The sequence below is a fragment of the Somniosus microcephalus genome, chromosome 16 (assembly GCF_052327205.1).
Source record: "Somniosus microcephalus isolate GS21.2 chromosome 16, FLI_Smic_1.0, whole genome shotgun sequence".
NCBI classification, from domain to species: domain Eukaryota; kingdom Metazoa; phylum Chordata; class Chondrichthyes; order Squaliformes; family Somniosidae; genus Somniosus; species Somniosus microcephalus.
In genome coordinates, this window is record NC_141002.1 from 94379171 (window position 1) to 94399088 (window position 19918).

At 49.4% G+C, this 19918-nt stretch overlaps 1 protein-coding gene across 1 annotated transcript in view; it reads right to left on the bottom strand.

The window, feature by feature from the left end:
• Positions 1-19918, bottom strand: part of LOC147106398 (stabilin-2-like) — a 206221-nt gene that overhangs the window by 172863 nt on the left and 13440 nt on the right. The window contains exons 4-8 of the mRNA XM_086009731.1: positions 13742-13827; positions 6768-6837; positions 4120-4215; positions 1828-1953; positions 826-1022 (exon numbers count right to left, since the gene is read on the bottom strand). Of these exons, the coding sequence (XP_085865857.1) occupies positions 826-1022; positions 1828-1953; positions 4120-4215; positions 6768-6837; positions 13742-13827 (575 nt within the window). The remainder of the gene's footprint in view (positions 1-825; positions 1023-1827; positions 1954-4119; positions 4216-6767; positions 6838-13741; positions 13828-19918) is intronic.

Consider the following 19918-nt stretch of genomic DNA (forward strand, 5'->3'; position numbering starts at 1 on the left):
AACCAAAATAACAACAGAAAATGCTGGAAAAACTCAGCAGGCCAGGCAACATCCGTGGAGAGAAATTAGAGTGACGTTTCGGGTCTAACCCTTTTTCAAACTGGAAAGGAAATAAAATAGATCGAAGGCAGGGCTGCGATAGAACAAAAGAAGTAAAAGAAGTAAAAGAGACATTGAGAGGTATTCAAAACCAGACGAGATGGTAATAGGACAGTGGAGACAAAAGGCGGCAAGATTAGGTGTGAAGTGTACTGGCAGGATGGGAGACAGCTGCCATATGGGAGAGAGAAAAAAAAAGAAAGGGGGGGAAGGGAAGATCCAAAACAAAGGGGTGGAAAAAAATATAAGTAAAAATGTAATAGGGGCCGAGGTTATGATCTGAAATTGTTGAACTCGATATTGAGTCCGGAAGGCTGCAATGTGCCTAATCGGAAGATTAACCAAGCTTTTGGTCACCTGCCCTAATGTCTCCTCATGTGCGCTCAGGGTCAAATTTTGTTTGATAAAAATCGCTCCTGTGCAGCACCTTTGGACGTTTTACTACGTTAAAGGTGCTAGATAAATGCAAGTTGTTGTTACACAGCAGTTGCAGGTGAATAGACTTTCACTTCATAAGCAACAGCAGCAACAATGCATTTCTGATGGGAAGATGGCAGCGACTGAAAATCGCATGCCCGCTGCCCGCTGTTCCAATACGCGCGGGCGGGGGGGCGATGTCGCCTAGCCGTTGGCGTGCGCTAACTTAGCGTTTCGCTGGGACATAGAGAGGTTTTCAGCAAACACCGAAGGGTTAAAGGAGCTCGTAGCAACTGGATGAGAACCAACCTTCCCGGGACCGTCGTAGAGGCAAACGGTTGAGTTCGTGGGGCAGTTCCCAAAACTGCTTTGGCACGGATCAACGGGTAAGCAGACCCGTCCGTCACCGTGGTAACCCTCTTGGCATTTGCAGGTGAAGGCGTTGGGTGCGAGATAGGTACACAGGGCATTGGAGCCGCAGGCATTGTAAAGGCACGGATTAATTGCTGGAAAGAGACGGACAGTATATTGTTGCTCATGTTTTATTGCTTTGGTACACGTCAAGCTTCAAACTACTGCACAGTGGGATAAAAATGGGTGCCCGCTTAGAGAACAAATCAGGTCCTATATGTGAGTTTGTTACTTCGTGTTCTGGTACAATTAAAAATAAACAAACCCAACTACAGGAAACTCTTTGGTATCCGGCACCGACGGGACCGGCGTGTTGCCAGTTGATTAAAAATTCTGGATGACGGAGAGGGTTATCTACCGAGGCTATTTTTAACAAACAAAAATTTAAAAAATCTAGAAATGTGCAGTATACAGTAATTGGGTATTCACCTACAGAATGTTGTGTTAAATGGATGGTGGAAGATGCTTGATTAAGTACAGTACTGCCAGTTGAGGGTAATCCATAACTCTTTAATCACTTAACAGTAAAACAAAACTTATACAGTAAACAGAAAAATGGTGGATCGGAAGAGACTACCGGCAGCGCGGGAGAGTCAGACTCCTGTTACTGAGGTGTTCGGACTTCCGACAGCGCCAAGAAGCCGAGTAGTGGCAGTTTGGAGAACTACCCCCACTGACTAACTCGGCCACCGCGGGAGACTCGGACTCGGACTCGAACTCGGCAACATTTCCAGTTATTGGGGTGTTGTTTTCAGAGTATGAATTTTGCCGGTTAATAGAGAATTCCAGATATTTAGGTGCCGTTTAAAAGAGAGTTTCCTGTACTATTAATGGGATGGGGTTTTTTTTAACAGTGGATGAAAACATTCCCTTGAAGTCGCTAGCACAATAAGCACTTACGTTCGCACTGTGTGCTCCCGTTGGTATGGTAACCAGGTAAGCATTCACACGCCAGCTTTCCACTCTCTGCTTCTTCAGAACATCTTGTATTTTCAGGGCACTGCAATGCCCGACAAGCAGGTATGGCTTAGGAGATCAAGAAAGGGTCTTGAAGCACTCATTGAAAAAATACGACAGAAATGCTGCGGAGATTTGTGTGGTCTCTCGTATCTGCTCTGGCCTCTTGCGTATCCCCTGTTTTAATCGCTCCACCATTGGCGGCCGCGCCCTCAACTGCCTAGGTCCTAATCTCTGGAATTCCCTTCCCTAAACCTCTCTGCCTCTCTATCTCTTTCTCCTCCTTTAAGACGCTCCTTAAAACCTACCTCATCGAATAAGTTTTTGGTCACCTTCCCTAATATCGCCTCAATGTCAAATGTTGTTTGATAATCGCTCCTGTGCAGCGCCTTGGGACCTTTTACTACGTTAAAGGCGCTGTGTAAATGCAAGATGTTGTTGGTGTTATATTGCATGATGCAGAATGATAGAAGAGGGAATTAACTTGCATTTATATAGCGCCTTTCACAACCTCAGGATGTCCAAAAGCATTTTACTTTTGCACTTTTACTTATGTGCTTTTGTTTTAGTCACTGTTGTAATGTAGGAAATGCGGCAACCAAGTTTTGCGCACAGCAAGCTCCCACAAACAGCAATGAAATAATCTGGGATTTTTTTTGATGGAGCTGGTTGAGGGATAAATATTGGCCTGGTCACTGCGCCTGCGCACCCCAGCTCTTTTTTGAAAGGTGCGGTGGCACCTTTCGCAGCCACCCGAGAGGGCAGACGGGGCCCTCGGTTTAACGTCTCATCCGAAAGTCGGCACCTCCGACAGCGCAGCACTCCCTCAGCGCTGCACTAGGAGTGTCAGCCTCGATTATGTGCTCAAGTCTCTGGAGTGGAACTTGATCCCAAAACCTTCTGACTCAGAGGCGAGGGTGCTTCCAATAGAGCCACGGCTGACACTTACGGACAGTGATATGTTCGCCAGTTATCAGTGGTGCTCGGTGTGAGCGGCAGTATCATTTCTTGGTTAACAGACTGCTCTTGCACTCTATAAATGTGACTTCACACTGGCAGGACTAATACTGAACTCTGTCGCGGGGGTAGGGGGGGGTTCCGTTCATGGGATGTGGGCGTCACTGGCAAGGCCCAGCATTTATTGCCCATCCCTAATTGCCCTCGAGAAGGTGGTGGTGAGCATCTTCTTAAACCGCTGCAGTCCATGTGGTGAAGGTATTCCTACAGCTTAACGAGTGTAATACTAACTGCTAAAGAGGTCTCCTGCCTTAAGTGAACTTGGGGGTGACTCCAAACTACACTACTTTGCAAACCACATTGGAAATCATTTTGCACCAATGTGAAAGTGGTAAATATAATGGCAAATGAAGATTTTTGACAACATACAGGCTCCTCTACATTGGAGAGACCAAACGCAGATTGGGTGTCCGCTTTGCGGAACACCTCCATTCAGTCCGCAAGTGTGACCCTGAGCTTCCAGCCGTCTGTCATTTTAATTCTTCCCTCCACTCCCACTCTGACCTCTCTGTCCTCGGCCTCTCAAACTATTCCAACGAAGTTCAATGGAAGCTCGAGGAACAGCACCTCATCTTTTGATTAGGTACTTTACAACCTTCCGCACTCAACATTGAGTTCAACAATTTCAGATCATAACCACTGCTCCCATTTTTTCACACAGCAGTTGCTGTTGATTCTGCCATTCCCATTTACACCTCCTCTAAACCCATCTTTCATTTCTTAACTTGCCCCATTACCATCTCCTTTTGCCTTGCACCATCATCCCTTTTGTCCCTTCCACCCTATCACAGACCATCCCTTTTGTTCTTTCACCCCCTCCCCCCTTTCACTGCCCCTGCATTTGCTTAAAAACCTGTTCCATCTCCAACTTTTTCCAGTTCGGACGAAGGGTCACCGACCTGAAACGTTAACTCTGTTTCTCTCTCCACAGATGCTGCCTGACCTGCTGAGTGTTTCCAGCATTTTCTGTTTTTTATTTCAGATTTCCAGCATCCGCAGTATTTTGCTCAAATCAGCCCCTCTAAACACAAAAATCCACACACAGCATAACCACAAGTCAGCTAACTATATGGCACAATAGTACTTTGAGATGTTTTTGTTGTTGCCAGGAACTCGATGCTTCACTGAAGTAAAATGTGCCCCATAAATATTGCCTTACATATGTTTATTCCTGGAACGGTCTGATCTTATTGTAACAGATCCTTGTGCAGTACTTACGCTGGTCACACTTCGCTCCTGTGTAGCCTGAATAACATGTGCACTTGCCATCTCCTGTGGTCCCACCGTTACAGTCTCCGTGAAGACATTCACACTCTACAAAGGGAATGATCAATGCTCTTTTAAACTCATAGATGCAGTATTTTATGACATATATTACATTTCTCACTTTATTGCCTCTCGAACTTTAACAGATCTACTTTAGTTAGTATTGTACTAATTGGAGACTTTCCACTCTATCTGAAGCCCTCTCGAGGCCCAAATGGGCTGAAGAAAAAATGTAAAAAATAATGTTTTTAAGTCCTCGGTTCCACTGGTGCTATTCCAATTCTAGGGATGGTAGTCAATCCCCTCCACCATTGGCAGCCCCTCCCAAACCCGTGACCTTTACCACCTAGAAGGACAAGGGCAGCGAGCGCCTAGGAACACCATCACCTCCAAGTTCCCCTCCAAGTCACACACCATCCTGACTTGGAAATATATCGGCCGTTCCTTCATCATCGCTGGGTCAAAATCCTGGAACTCCCTCCCTAACAGCACTGTGGGAGTACCTTCACCACACGGACTGCAGCGGTTCAAGAAGGAGGCTCACCACCATCTTCTCAAGGGCAATTAGGGATGGGCAATAAATGCTGGGCCTTGCCAGCGATGCCCACATCCCATGAACGAATAAAAAAAAATTACCTTGGGGCCTTCAGAAGGCCTCAAAGGGATTCAGGTCTCAACGGAAGAATTACCCCAACAACACCTTGACACAGGTGAAAGATCTGACCACATGTTCCCCCGACTGGATTTAAAGGGTCATTCTAAACGGGGTGGAATTCCATCCCATATTCCGGGTCCCCTGGGAGGAAATCTAACACACACCCTCGCTCAGCTGAGGAATTTTGAAGTTCAATTGATGCTCGAAGAACAGTACCTTATCTTTCAATAAGACACTTTACAGCCTTCCGGACTCAATACTGAGTTCAACAATTTCAGATCATAAGCACTGCTCCCATTTTTTCAGAAAGCAGGTGCTTGTTTTTTATTCATTGGATGTGGCCATCGCTGGCAAGGCCGGCATTTATTGCCCATCCCTTGAGAAGGTGGTGGTGAGCCACCTTCTTGAACCACTGCAGTCCATGAGGTGAAAGATGCCGGGTGGTCCGTCTGGTTTTAGTCTTATTATACTTTAGTGTAGCAGTTGGGTACAACTGAGTGGCTTGTTAGGCCATTTCAGAAGGCAGTTAAGAGTTAAGTATATTAGTGTGGAGTCACATATAGGCCAGATTTCCTTCCCTAAAGAACATTAGTGAACTAGTGTGGGTTGTTTGACAATATAATACTGATACTATTCCAGATTTATTTAATAATTAGGAATTTTAAATTTCCCAGTTGGTGGGATTTAAACTCTTATCTCCAGATCATTCAGTGCAGGCCTCTGGATTACCAGTCCAGCAACATAACCACTATGCTACCTGGCAGCAATGGGTCAACTGTTGCCATTTACACCTCCTCTAGACCCGTCTTTTGTTTCTTTACTTGTCCCATTACCACCCCCTTTTGCCTTGCACCATCATCCCTTTTGTCATTTAATCTCTCCTGCTTTCCACCCGATCACATACCTTCCCTTTTGTTCTTTCCTCCCCTCCCCCAGCTTTCCCTGCCCTCCGCACTTGCTTAAAAACTTGTTACATCTCCAACTTTTTCCAGTTCTGATGAAAGGTCACAGGCCTGAAGCGTTAACTCTGTTTCTCTCTCCACAGATGCTGCCTGACCCGTTGAGTATTTCCAGCACTTTCTGTTGTTATATTGGCCCAGTAATTCCTCTCCCAACACGTGAGTACGGGCGGGGTACTCACGCGTGTGCCCGGAAGAATTGCCGGTTTTCAGCATGCACAGCGCATGCGGGGAAAACCGGCATTTCCTCTCCTCTGACCCAAGGGGTTAAGAGGCTGAATGCGTGCGCGCAGGAGTCTGCGCGTGCGACTTGGATTTCCTCTATTTTTAGAGAGTTGCGCATGTGTAAAGGCCTCCGGTTTTTACGCATTGAAAAACCACACGTAAGTACTGAGTTTTACAGGTAAGTGGTCTATTAATACAATTTATTAAAAAAATTTCCACAGGTTTATTATTTTTAAAGAATTTACAGTAAGGTAAGTTTAGTTTTAGCCCCGATTTTTTATATAATAATTTTTTTCAAATTTTAAAATTATTGTTTAAAATAGTTTTTTACAGTTATTTATGGTTCATTTAAGTAGTGCAATGTTTTTTTTAATTTTCTTTCAAGTTTAAGTAGTGTTTTGGGGCCAGGAGTTTTCATGAGTTTGACAGCTCTTACTATCAAACTCATGAATGAACTTTTGCAACCTCCCATTGGTTGCCCTGTGCTCACGTGATCCCAGCCGGCTCATCGCACTAAGTACGCCGCTGGGTCATGCACGCACAGCGCGGCAGGACCTCAAGCGGGCCAGTGAGAGGAAATGCAATGCGGGCCAGGATTAAAATGTCAGCGCGCCGGGTAAGTGCACATCGGGGGCTTGCACGCGCGGCAAGCTCCCGATCCTAATTTCAGGACCATTATGTGTTATTAATGTTATTAGTTTGTTGTGTTTAATTTGCCATTTGACGCACTGAGATACAAAATGCTTCACGCCAGCTCTCACCAGAAGCACAGTCAGGTCCATATATGCTCTCTGTCGCACATTTCTCACAGGCTACTCCCGCAAAGCGATCCTGCAATAATTAATATCAAAATGTGGTGCATTAGTAAGGCAGTAACGTCAGTGTTGAGTAATTGTTTACAACTGTAGTATTGTGACTGGTAAAACGGATTGGAACCAGTGAACTGGTCAATTCCAAACGGTTTCAAAAGTGCATTTCTAGTACGGGTCTTTGCTGATATTTTTGCACTCATGGTTCACGAGTTTACGGAATGTGTAAAGTCAGCAAAAGTCGAGCGGGTCCGTTTTGTACATTTCTTGCGAAACAATGATTGTTGTTGAAAGCACTCAAATGAAAAAATGTCAAAACAGGAAGCCGGGCTGGCTTTTAAATGGCTGCTTAGACCTGGTGACCCCTGCAAATTCATTCAGGCCCTTAGCAACCTACGTGCTCACTTCCCCCATTCCCCCACCCCTGCCCCCTCACCCACTGTTTAAAGTACAAGCTACCATAGGGAGCACCGACCACCACAACTGGCTTTTCAGAGTCACTAGAGATGGTCTGAATCTGATCATCAATAGACGTGTCCAATTACATCGAATTTACAGCACAGAACCAGGCCATTCGGCCCAACTGGTCCGTGCCTGTGTTTATGCTCCACACGAGCCTCCTCCCACCCCTCGTCATCTCACCCCATCAACATATCCTTCTATTCCTTTCTCTCTCATGTGTTCATCTAGCTTCACCTTAAATGCATCGATGCGCGTCGCCTCAACCACTCCCTGTGGTAGCGAGTTCCACATTCTAACCACTCTCTGGGTAAAGAAGTTTCTCCTGAATTCCCTAAGTGGGAACATCTTCTCTACATCTATCATATTAAATCCCTTTCCTCATCTTGAAGACCTCGATCAGGTCACCTCTCAGCCTTCTCTTTTTTAGAGAACAGAGCCCCAGCCTGTTCAATCTTTCCTGATCGTTATAGACTCTCAATTCTGGTATCCTTCTCGTAAATCTTTTTTAGCACCTTCTCCAGTGCTTTCCTTTCTATAATATGGAGACCAGAACTATTCATAATGTTCGGTGCCTTTCTTTAAATCCAATTATACGTTATGAAAATTGTGTACACCGTGCCTGATTAAAGAGGGATTGACATTCCTGAACCTTCCTTCCTGCCCCCCGCAATGGATCTCCTGGTTCCCTGGGCACAAAGATTAGGAAAAAGGGGTGGAGACCCAGATCACTGGGCCTCTACCCCTTTTGCATTGCCTTGGAGTTTCTGGGGCTTTCCTCAGGGCACGTGGCTTGGCTGTGGGTGGAGTATGAAACATAGAAAACAGAAAAATAGGAGCAGGCCATTCGGCCCTTCGAGCCTGCTCCGCCATTCAATATGGTCACAGAAATCACAGAAACCTCACAGTGCAGATAGAGGCCATTTCGGCCCATCGAGCCTGCACCGACACATATCCCACCCGATCCCCGTAACCCCTATACCAACACATATCCCACCCTATCCCCATAACCCCACGTATTTAATCCCCCTAACACTAAGGGTCAATTTTATCATGGCCAATCAACCTAACCCGCACATCTTTGGACTGTGGGAGGAAACCGGAGCACCCGGAGAAAACCCACGCAAACATGGGGAGAATGTGCAAACTCCACACAGACAGTCACGCGAGGCCGGATTCGAACCCGGGTCCCTGGCGCTGTGAGGCAACAGTGCTAACCACTATGCCACCGTGCTGATCTTCTATCTCAATACCATATTCCTGCTTTCTCCCCATACCCCTTGATGCCTTCTGCGTCTAGAAATATACCTAGAAATTCAGTATAGCCACTTTTGGGGCGGTAAAGTCGGGCGGCCGCTAAAGTTTGCGCCCGCCGGAAAGTGGAGGCCACTTCGCCGATATTCAGTAGCTTTGGCCAAGGAGTTTGCTCGAGCGCTAAAACTGGCGTTGCACGCCTATCTTTAGGCGCTAAGCCGGCGGTGCAGACTGATACCGCCGAGGCCGGGCGCAGCGCAGGTGCGGTCATTTCTTGATTGACAGCAGACACCCTGGCGCCGGCCAGCTCTTAAAGGGGGAAGGGTCGAGTTCGTCTGCTGCCACGCCCTGGATACTGCAGCCCTCCAGCTAGGCCTAAACACTGCTGCTGGAGAGAAATAGCACCAGCAAGGATGCAGAGGGCCCGTGAGCGAGTGCAGCGCTTCTCTGCCCATGATTTAAAGGTGCTGGTTAGGGCTTTGGAGAAGAGAAGCCATATCTTGTTCCCGGACAGTGGCAAGAAGCCTCCCAAGAGGGTGTACAGGAGAGCCTGGAGGGAAATCGCCCAGAGGGTCACAGCCAACAGCGATGTCCCCAGGACTGGTGACCAATGCCGGAAAAAGTTTAACGACCTCACTCGGTTGGTCAGGGTTAGTACCCTTTCCACTGTCCTCCTCATCCTTGCATGTGCACCTCACATTATGGGCAAAGGGACCTCAAAGGCCTAATGGCCAGCCCTCATCCAGCAGCTATGGCACTGGCATGAACATCAATTGCACTTTCTGCACTTTACACACTGGCCAAGCTATTCCACCATGGGAGGCAGTGCACACAACAACAGGGCACCACACTGGCCAAGCTATTCGACCATGGGAGGCAGTGCACACAACAACAGGGCACCACACTGTACTTAGAGGCCGTCCTTTCTCTTGCAGGCCAAGCTGGCCCAGAATCTGAAGAGCCGGACTGTCACCGGGGGAGGCCGTGCCCAGTTCCAGCAGCTCAGTGACCTGGAGGAGCGCGTGGGTCGACTCATGGGTGCCCGGGTGATTGGCCCCATTGCAATTGGAGATGCCGACCCTGTGCTGGGCCCCAATGGTAAGGGCATGACCGTTTGGACCTCTCTCGTTCCCCTTGCGCTTCAGATCTACATCCTTTGCCACTGCCCGACCAATGCGCAGAATGCCACCACTCATGCCTCCCTTGCTGACGCCCTGTCCTCACTCTAAAGCTACTCTTGTGCCTTCCTGCTTTCAGCTGGTGAGGAGGAGGTCCCTGAAGCTGCGAGTGTCAGTCCCTCGGAGGAGGAGGACGAGGAGGAGCAAGAGGAAGGCGGCACATCGGGGGAACCCTCATCCGTGCCAGGGGATGGCAATGGAGGGGGAAGTGTTGCAGGGGGGTGTAGCTCCTGTGCCCAGTGGCGTCCAGCCACGCGGGAAGGGTCGGGCAGCACGGCTGCCTTCTCCCCAGAGGGGGGAAGTGTTGCAGGGGAGTGTAGCTCCTGTGCCCAGTGGCATCCTGCCACGCGGGAAGGGACGGCCAGCTCAGCGGCCTTCTCCCCAGAGGGGGGAAGTGTTGCAGGGGAGTGCAGTTGCTGGGCCCAGTGGCGTCCAGCCACGCGGGAAGGGTCGGGCAGCTCGGCGGCCTTCTCCCCAGAGGGAGAGTCCGGCCTCCAGTCCGGAGACGGTCCTCGCCCAGGAGGTGCGCCTCCTTGATCAAATGTCCGCGGACTCGGATCGTCGGCACACCGAGTTCATGGGGGTTGTGGCACGGTTGCCTGAGGCCATTGAGTCCCTGGCTCATAGTGTGTCCGATTTCGGGGCCTCACAGGCCAGGGGTTTCGAACAAATCGCGGCAGCACAGGCCAGGGGTCTCGAACAATTCGGGGCATCACAGGACGCGAGTCGGGCACAATTCGGGGCATCACAGGACGCGAGTCGGGCCGAATTCAGGGCAGCACAGGACGCGAGTCGGTCCGAATTCAGGGCAGCACAGGCAGCGAGTGGAGAGTTGATCAGTGGTGCCGTGCAGTCACTGGCTGGTCTGATGCGGGCACAGACCAGGGCAGTACGGGCACACACTGCTGCCACACTCGCTGTGTCACGCACGCATCGCCAGGGCACCCGCCGCGCTGCTGCAGCACAGCGGTCTGGCCTTCACCAGATTGCTGCACTTGCTGCAGTGCCAGCCCGGCCGAGTGCCAGTGTCTCTGGCGACCAGCGAGCGCCTGGCATCAGCCAGCTTGCCCCCATTGCTGCAGCCGCCACTGCCACTCCCCCAGCAAAGCTGCGACGAGCTGCTGCAGAGACTGATGCTGCCCAGCCACAGCTGCAGCAGTCAGCAGCCGGCCCCTCGAGGGCCGGAGCTCGTCTAGGCCGACCCCCAAGGGCATCTGCCGTCACGCAATGTGCCCCTCAGGAGCCTTCCCCCAGCCTTGCAACACCCACAGGGCCCAGGTTGAGGCGGAGCAGCAGGTCGGCCAGGGGCCGGAAAAGCCTGGACAAGGACTCGCCCTCTCGGCACACAAAGTAGAGTGTGTTGCCAAATGTTTTTTTATATGGGGGTGTTTGTGTTCTCTATGGGGGGGTTTATCTTGGTAAGGCCGAGGATGAAGGCCATTGTTTTTTTATATGGGGGTGGTTGTGTTCTCTATGGGGGGGGTTCTTTTGGTAAGGCCGAGGATGAAGGCCATTTGGATGGACAAGATTTGTTATTCCTCCCCAGGTTGTGGGAGTGAGATATGTTTTTGACTGTTTTTTGGGGGTGTTGTCTGTTTTTGGGTTTCATGTGGGAAGGGCCCTGAGTTTGTTCAATAAAGCTTTTTATTTATTCAGCTTGTCCATGTGTGATGTTTCAAGTGGTTGTTGCGTTAACCGGCTGAGGGCTTGCGGAGCGGCTGCATTCATGTGCCTTCATTGCCACAAGCCATTCCCTGACAGGGGGCCTAGAAGTGTCGTTGAATAAGCCGCCGACGGACGGCCCTTGGACCTTGTGGCTCCCTCCTGGGCTGGTACTCCTCCTCCTCATGGTCCTCCTGCTCGTCCTCCTGAGGTGGTGGTCCAACGTGAGGTGGCAGTGCCTGAGTCCTGCGGATAGCCAGGTTGTGCAGCATGCAGCAAACGACGACGAACTGGGAGACTCTATCCGGCGAATACTGGAGAGATGCCCCGGAGCGATCCAGGCAGCGGAACCGTTGCTTGAGGACGCCAATCGTTTGCTCTATGATGTTCCTTGTGGCTTGATGGCTTTCGTTGTATGCCTCCTCAGCAGGGGTCCTGGGCGCGCGGAGCAGGGTCATGAGCCATGTAAACAAAGGATAGCCTTTGTCCCCGATAAGCCATCCTCTTGGGGGAGGCTGTGCCTGGAACATGTCAGCCACAGTAGTCTGGCGCAGGATAAATGCATCGTGGCTGCTGCCTGGAAAGCGGGCATTGCCAGCTAGGATGCACTGCCTGTGGTCACACACCAGCTGTACATTGAGGGAATGGTAGCCCTTCCGGTTGCGGTAATCCTCGGCATTGTCGATAGGTGCCCGCATAGCCACATGCGTGCAGTCAATGGCGCCCTGCACCATGGGGAAGTCGGCGATCCTCGCAAATCCGACTGCACGCTGCTCCTGCCTCTCTAGGGTCATGGGGAAGGAGATGAATTGGTGTCTCCTTGTGAAAAGGGCATCGGTGACCTGCCGGATGCAGCGATGCACGGCGAACTGGGAGATGTTCGCTATGTCCCCAGCAGCGGCTTGGAAGGAGCCGCTTGCATAAAAGTTCAGAGCCACCGTGACCTTCACTTCCACCAACAGAGACGTCCTGCACATCAGCTGTGGACGCAGATCTCTGTGAAGCAGCTGGCAGATCTCTGCAACCACCTCCCTTCTGAAGCGCAGCCTCTTAACACAATGCGCGGCAGTCATGGTGAGATAGGACACCTGCTGGCGGTATTCCCTGAGTGGGTAAGGCCTACGTTGCCGACGCCTGATGGCCCCTCTGCGTCTAGGCATGGCTGCCCCTCTCACACAGCGTCTGCGAGCCCTTCGCACATAATGTTGGAACTGAGGGTTGGAACCCCATGCAGCCCCCACAATATACTTGCAAACAGTGAAATCACAATGAGTCAAATTTCCAAGCTCTGGCCAGAAGCCAAAAATACCTCTCCTATGTTGGCCCAAATCAGTAAGGTCTCTTCCTTGGTCTCTGTCCAGAAATCCGTAGCACTAAAGTCATTGCAGCAAAATGGCTGGCCTTTATAGTTCAGTCTAAGTGCCCTTTAATTAGCGCTCCCCGAGGCCCGCAGGGCCTCTGCTGCGTTCCACTTCACAGTTCTTAACAGCGCCACGCCCACATTGGGCGGGCGCCACTGAAGTTCCGGTTTGGGGAGCACAAAGGGCGTTGCACGATGAAATGACGTCATAAGTTGCGCGCGCAGCTGAGCGCGCGCAAACACTTTGCGCCGGTGCTAAATGTCAACTGAAGTTGGGCGTAGGCGCAGATCGTTCTGCGCCCGGCCGCTAAGTGCCTAGCGCTCGAAATCTACTCCTCTTATGGCGCTAACGGCTGGCGAATGCAACTGAATTTCTAGGCCATAGAAACATGTAGCGGCCAGTCGGAGCTATATCACTGAGATGGGGTGGGGGTGAGTGGGAGGAGTGGGCCGAGGGGAGGGGAGGGGGTGCGTTTGAGATCCTGGCCTCCAACATAATGTTCCTGATCACGTTGGCTGGGCGCCATCGCACTGTGGCCTTCCCACAGACTCCCTGCCGACTACAAGGTCTGTGGGGGTCCCAGGGTGGGGGGGGGCGGTGGTGGGCAGGGTGGGGTAGGCCAAGGTTTTCCAGTCATTCCATCTATGTTCTTCACTCCCTCCCCCTACCTCAGCCCCTTCAATATGGTGCAGTCTAACCAACTGCCAGAAGGTTCCAGTCTCCAAGCTGCTCCGCCAACACTGCCGGGGGATGGGCCTGGTACCAGCGGGGGGGGGGCGGCCTCACCATGTAAATATCTCACGGCATGTAATCACCCGTGATCCTGAGACTGGACATGTGGGTGATGGGCGGCGGGGTGGAAAATCTGCCTTGAAATTCACGTGCGGCCTGGTGCTGAGCATTGTGACTGAAGTGGGGTTAAGCTGCTCACCACTGTCACCAGAAAGAAAATGAGCCTTTCCTTTTATCAACTTCCACTGCAATACAAACAATAGTTATAGAGCGAACCTACCGTACAATTGCACGCGCCGTTCCCTCCCATGCCATCGAAGCAATCTCCTTTTTTGTTACAAGGGAACGCTGCTCCTCCTGGGCACTCTGTAATTAAATCACCAAATATCACAGCATTACATAGAATGTACAGAACAGAAACAGGCCAATCAGCCCAACTGGTCTATACCGCTGTTTATACGCTCCACACGGGCCTCCTCCCAGCCCTCTTCTTCTAATCCTATCAGCAGAACCTTCTATTCCTTTTTTCCTCATGTATTTATCCAGCTTCCCCTTAAATGTGTCTGTGCTACTCGCTTCAACCACTCCCTGTGGTAGCGAGTTCCACATTCTCACCACTCTCTGGGTCAAGAAGTTTCTCCTGAATTCCCTATTGGATTTATTATAGTGACAATCTTATATTGATGGCCCTTCGTTTCGGACATGCCCCGCAAGTTAATGCAGCTCCAAGTGGTGCTGGTTGCAAGCCATTGAAAACGTAATGAATGAATCTCTGCGTAGAGCAATAATTTACTGACGTTAATTGTTATAATATGATTAAGGTGCTGTTGAATGTGCCCATATTACGCTGTAAATTTCTAATCATATCCTCAAGTTCCAATGGAAGTTTGCAAATGCAGCACATCTGTCCAGCTGATCGTAAGATTCCGCAATAATCACTTCTAAGAAAGCTTGAATGTGTGTGAGGTAAATTTACATTACACAAATAACAGGAACTTACATTTATATGGCCATGGCTTTAGGCCTCACTGCAGAGACTTGAGCTGCACTCCAGTGCAATAGTGAGGTCTTTTATATTTCTTTCTTTCTTTCTTTCTTTCCTTCTTTCCTTCCTTTTTTCCTTCCAAAAGCTTGTTCAAAGTGGTGGGTTTTAGGGAAGTTTACACCATTTTTTTGGAATTTCCACGGCTATTTCACCAAAGTTACAGCAGATGAGTGGACATTCACTCCTATAAACTCTCCCTAAAAACCTCCTCCTTTCCGGCCCTCTTTACAACCCACTTTTTTGACCAAGCTGTTGGTCGCCCTTCCTTCTTTGGCTCGGCTTCCATTTTATTCTGAATACGCCTCTGTGAAGCGCCTTGGGACATTTTAAAGACGCTAGCGACGAGTTGCTGTTTGACGATGAAGCATTAACTTCGCTCTCCTCACTTGAAATATTTAATGTGCAGTAGACAAGCAGCGAGCACTTAAAACTATCTCCGATAAAGATATCTGATAAAGGAGGTATTGCGGTGCCAAGAATACTTCAACAATCCATATTAAAACAAATCAATCTGTTTTCTGTCCAGGACTGGAACCCTCCTTATCAAGCCCCAGGGGTGCCCAGCTCAGAGATAGGCTGACGCAGCTTATCTCTGGGCAGGTTTTTCTGAGTTATTCTCTCTGTGCTGATTGCTCCTTTTTTTTGTCGTCACTTTCTGTCGAGAGGAAGAATCCTTATCCTTGACTTGCCACTTCAGAAGAGTCCTTATCAGTGATTTACCACTTCCCCACAAAGACTTTACCCATTGCATGACTGATCAGCCATTCCTGTTCTCGTGTTTTGTCACAGATAAGAAACAAGTTATTGCTTGAAGATCACTTTCCCCCCCAAAAAAAGTCACAATCATCACTTTCTTGGACTTTGTACTTGCTGGTCTCTTTATAATGTGGCTCTTTCGTTAGTGCAGGGGCTTACAGTGAGGGCAGTCCAACCTGTGCTGCCCCACCACCCCCTCCCCCTCTCCTCCCCCCCTCACCCACCACCCCATCCCCCACCACCCCACCCCCGTCCCCAAAGCTCTGGGGATTTGGGCCTAGAACTCCAGACAACTCAGTCCTACTTGAGCTTTCATTTCATAGAACCATAGAAATTTACAGCACAGAAGGAGGCCATTCGGCCTGTCGTGTCTGTGCCAGCCAAAAAAGAGCTATCCAGCCTAATCCCACTTTCCAGCATTTGGTCCGTAGCCCTGTAGGTTACGGCACTCCAAGTACATATCCAAGTACTTTTTAAATGTGATGTGGGTTTCTGCCTCTACCACCCTTTCAGGCAGTGAGTTCCAGACCCCCACCACCCTCTGGGTGAAAAAAGTTCTCCTCAACTCCCCTCTAATCCTTCTACCAATTACTTTAAATCTATGCCCCCTGGTTATTGACCCTTCTGCTAAGTGAAATAGGTCCTTCCTATCCACTCTATATAGGCCCCTCATAATTTTATACACCTGAATTAAATCTCCCCTCAGCCTCATCTGTTGCAAAGAAAGCAACCTCAGCCTCTCCAATCTTTCCTCATAGCTAAAATTCTCCAGTCCTGGCAATTTCTTACTCTACAACAACTTGCATTGGTATAACGCCTTTCATTAAACGTCCCAAGTCGCTGTTCGAATTGAATGGGACTGGGGGTTTGGAAAGAACTGTTTTAGCATTGTTACCTCACTGGTGGATAAATGCTAAATCTAGAACAGTTAGTATTAGTAAGTTGAGAGAAACATAAAATAATGGGAACGTGGATTTAGACCGAATGAGGTGGAAATTAGTCTGGGACTTGTTTGCGGGCTCAGACTTGGCCCGGCGGAGAGAGGCAAAAGGATTGAGGATCACCAGGAATTGGGCCTCAGGCCTGATAAACATATTCGGGGCGCGCTGACGGTGCTGGTCACACCTCCACAGGCAACTTGTCCCACGAGAATAGTTCATTTCAGGTCATCTGTCTCACTGGCAGGGGTCCTGAGGTAAGTTGTCGGGGGGGGGGTGGGGGGGAAGTGGCGGAGGGGGTGGTTAGAGCAGGCACCAGGAAGTGGGGGGAGGAGTGGGGGCAATCGGTAAGACTGTGGAGTCGAAGGGAGCGCTCCTGCTCCTCCTGTCTCCCCAGAATGAAGAGTCCTGAGCGGGACGGCGACCCTTGGAAAAGGATCCTTCAACAGTCATTCGGCCCCTTCAATATGTTAAGAGGGCCTAATTCCTGTTTTAGAGGTCCTAAAAAAAATGAGCCCCACGAATTGTGCGGTGGGACCAACACAGATTAGGCACAGCCCGTCCCACTGCTAAACTGGTATAATTTGCACCCGTTTCAAGTTTTGAGCATAGGGACAGGAGGAGGCCATCCAGCCCCTAGAGCCTGTTCTGCCATTCAATGAGATCATGGCTGTTCTGTGACCTAACTCTATAAATCCACCTTTGCCCCATATGCCTTAATACCTTTGGTTAACAAAGAGCTATCAATCTCAGATTTAAAATTAACAATTGGCCCAGCATCAATTGCCGTTTGCAGAAGAGAGTTCCAAACTTCTACCACCCTTTGTGTGTAGAAGTGTTTCCTAATTTCACTCCTGAAAGGCCTGGCTCTAATTTTTAGACTGTACCTCTCTAGTCCTAGACTCCCCAACCAGCGGAAATAGTTTCTCTCCATCTACCCTATCAGTTCCCCTTTAATATCAGGAAAAATAACCTTGAAAGGGTCCAGATTATTGTGAAAACCCAACAGGTTCACAAATGTCCTTCAGAGAACCTGCCACCCTTACCTGGCCTGACCTACACATGATTCAAGGCCCACGTGGCTGTCTCTTAATTCCCTGTATAATTTCTCTTTATCTACATATGCATATCTAAGGGGCCCACAAAGTGAAAGATGCTATCTAAATGCAATTTCTTTCTTTCTTTCTTTCTTCCTTACTTCCCCCAGCCTAATGGGCGAGCAGAAAGGCTAGGCTCATGTCTTTTAGTAAAAGCTCGACGGATTCAATGTTTTTTTTGATGATTTAACCCTACGCAGGCAGTCGTGGACATTCTTATCATGAAGGAAACATTAGGTAGCGCACAATGAATAGAGAGGGTGCCGTGAATGAATTATGCTGTCATCACCCTGGAAGTACACTGCAAGTCAGGGCTTTCTGCAGGGAGGAAGGAAGCCCTGCTCCAATAACTTAAATACCAACACCGGCTCGGATATGCTGCTTGGACAGACCACTTATTTTCATTCATTTACATGGTGGGGCCAGGGTAAGGGTTATTGGGAACTTTGGTTGATGATTCCACAAAACCTTCATCTATTAACTTTACAAGAACCATTTCACATCTTACAGTTAACTTAGTAATCAAGTTGCACAGCAGCAACTCGCCAAAGCTTCTTCACCAGCACCTCCCAAAACCCGCGACCCCCACTATCTAGAAGGACAAGGGCAGCAGGTGCATGGGAACACCACCACCTTCAAGTTCCCCTCCCAAGTCACACACCATCCTGACTTGGAAATATATCGGCCGTTCCTTCAAGGTCGCTGGGTCAAAATCCTGGAACACCCTCCCTAACAGCACTGTGGGAGAACCTTCTCCACACGGGACTGCAGCGGTTCAAGAAGAAGGCCCACCACCACCTTCTCAAGGGCAACGAGGGATGGGCAATAAATGATGACTTTGCCAGCGACGCCCACATAGAAACATAGAAGATAGGAGCAGGAGTAGGCCATTCGGCCCCTCGAGCCTGCTCCGCCATTCAATGCGATCATGGCTGATCATCCAAATTCAGTACCCTGTCCCTGCCTTCTCCCCATATCCCTTGATCCCTTTAGCCTTAAGAAATATATCCAACTCCTTCTTGAATATATTTAATGAATTGGCCTCCACTGCCTCCTGTGGTAGAGAATTCCATAGGTTCACCACTCTCTGGGTGAAGAAATTCCTCCTCATCTCTGTCCTAAATGGCTTACCCCTTATCTTTAGACTGTGACCCCTGGTTCTGGACTCCCCCGCCATCGGAAACATCCTTCCTGCATCTAGTCTGTCCAGTCCTGTTAGAATTTTATAAGTTTCAATGAGATCCCCTCTCATTCTTCTAAACTCCAGCGAGTATAAGCCCAATCGACCCAATCTCTCCTCATACGTCATTCCTGCCATCCCAGGTATCAGCCTGGTGAATCTTCGCTGCACTCCCTCCATGGCAAGAACATCCTTCCCGATAGTTTCCGTGGAAAATTTGGTCTAAGCACAAAATTGAATTTCGTCGGTGAGATTATTAACCAGAGGAATTTCATCCCTATTTCCAAACAGCCCAAGAAGGTCCTCTGTTCGAACCCCGGTCCGATTAGGACTCAGCGGGGTAGTAATTTGTCTCAGGCGGTATCACCTGTTATACGCGGTGCCCCATAGTCAATTCTATTGAAGTCAATGACACCAAATGTCAGGCGGAGTGATAACGGGCGAACGATGCGTTACTGCCTGTTTTTGCGCTGCCGCCAATGTTCCCGCTAAGCTGCAGGGCCGCGCAGCCGTGCAGCTGCCTGGAGGTCCCGCGTGGGTCGCTTACCGGCCCCTCAATGGAAGATTTTGTGTGTTTTGAATGGGCGGCACAGCCCGTTAAAGGGACAGCGCACCCAACAAAAAAAAAAAATGAGGGGGAACATTGGCTGCTGCCCAGGACAAATTTCTGCCCCAGCATCTCTGAACACCCGAGGAAAATGTGGCCTTGATTCTTGACTCGTGAGTCCCTCTGGAACGACATGCGTTTGGATGCCAGCTTGGAGGGGAGGTGGGGGGGTGCGGGGAAGTGGGGGTCAGGGTCAGGCTGAGCTGCGACAGCCCAGAATGTAAAATATCCTGTTGACACCTACTGTCCTGACACACACAGAAGGAGTGGTCAGTTGGGTGGGGTTTTGAAGGGCTGCTGTTGTCTGTGGAATATTACCTCAACACGAGTCCCAACATGGGGGCAGCTTGGGAGGAACTTTTAATTATCTTAAAAAGCAGCTAACATTTAATTAAATGTAAAAAAATAACAGATTGGAATGTGCCTTTAATCAATTTAACTTTGAATTTTAATAGTTTCTTTAAGCAGTAACCTCTCCTTCTGGAACTGGGCACCACAGCTCAAGACTGATTGGCCTCGGAGGGGGTGCAGCGCAGATTCACCAGAATCAGTACTGTGGTGTATGTAACCTGTTCCACCTTAAGAGTTCCACCTTAAGAGATGTACTACTTTCTCTTGGCTGCTGTATACTGTAATACTATAATACCGGTGGTGACCACACCGGTATATAAGTGTTGTGCAAGGATTTGCTGGGCAGTTCAGCCCTGACCTTCGAATAGTAAAGACATGTTAAAAGTTATTCTTGTTGTCTCTGTCCAGTGATTGATCCTAAACCTAACTGGGACATACAGACTCAACAGTGGTGACGAGTCCGATCTTACCCTGCGGCAAATG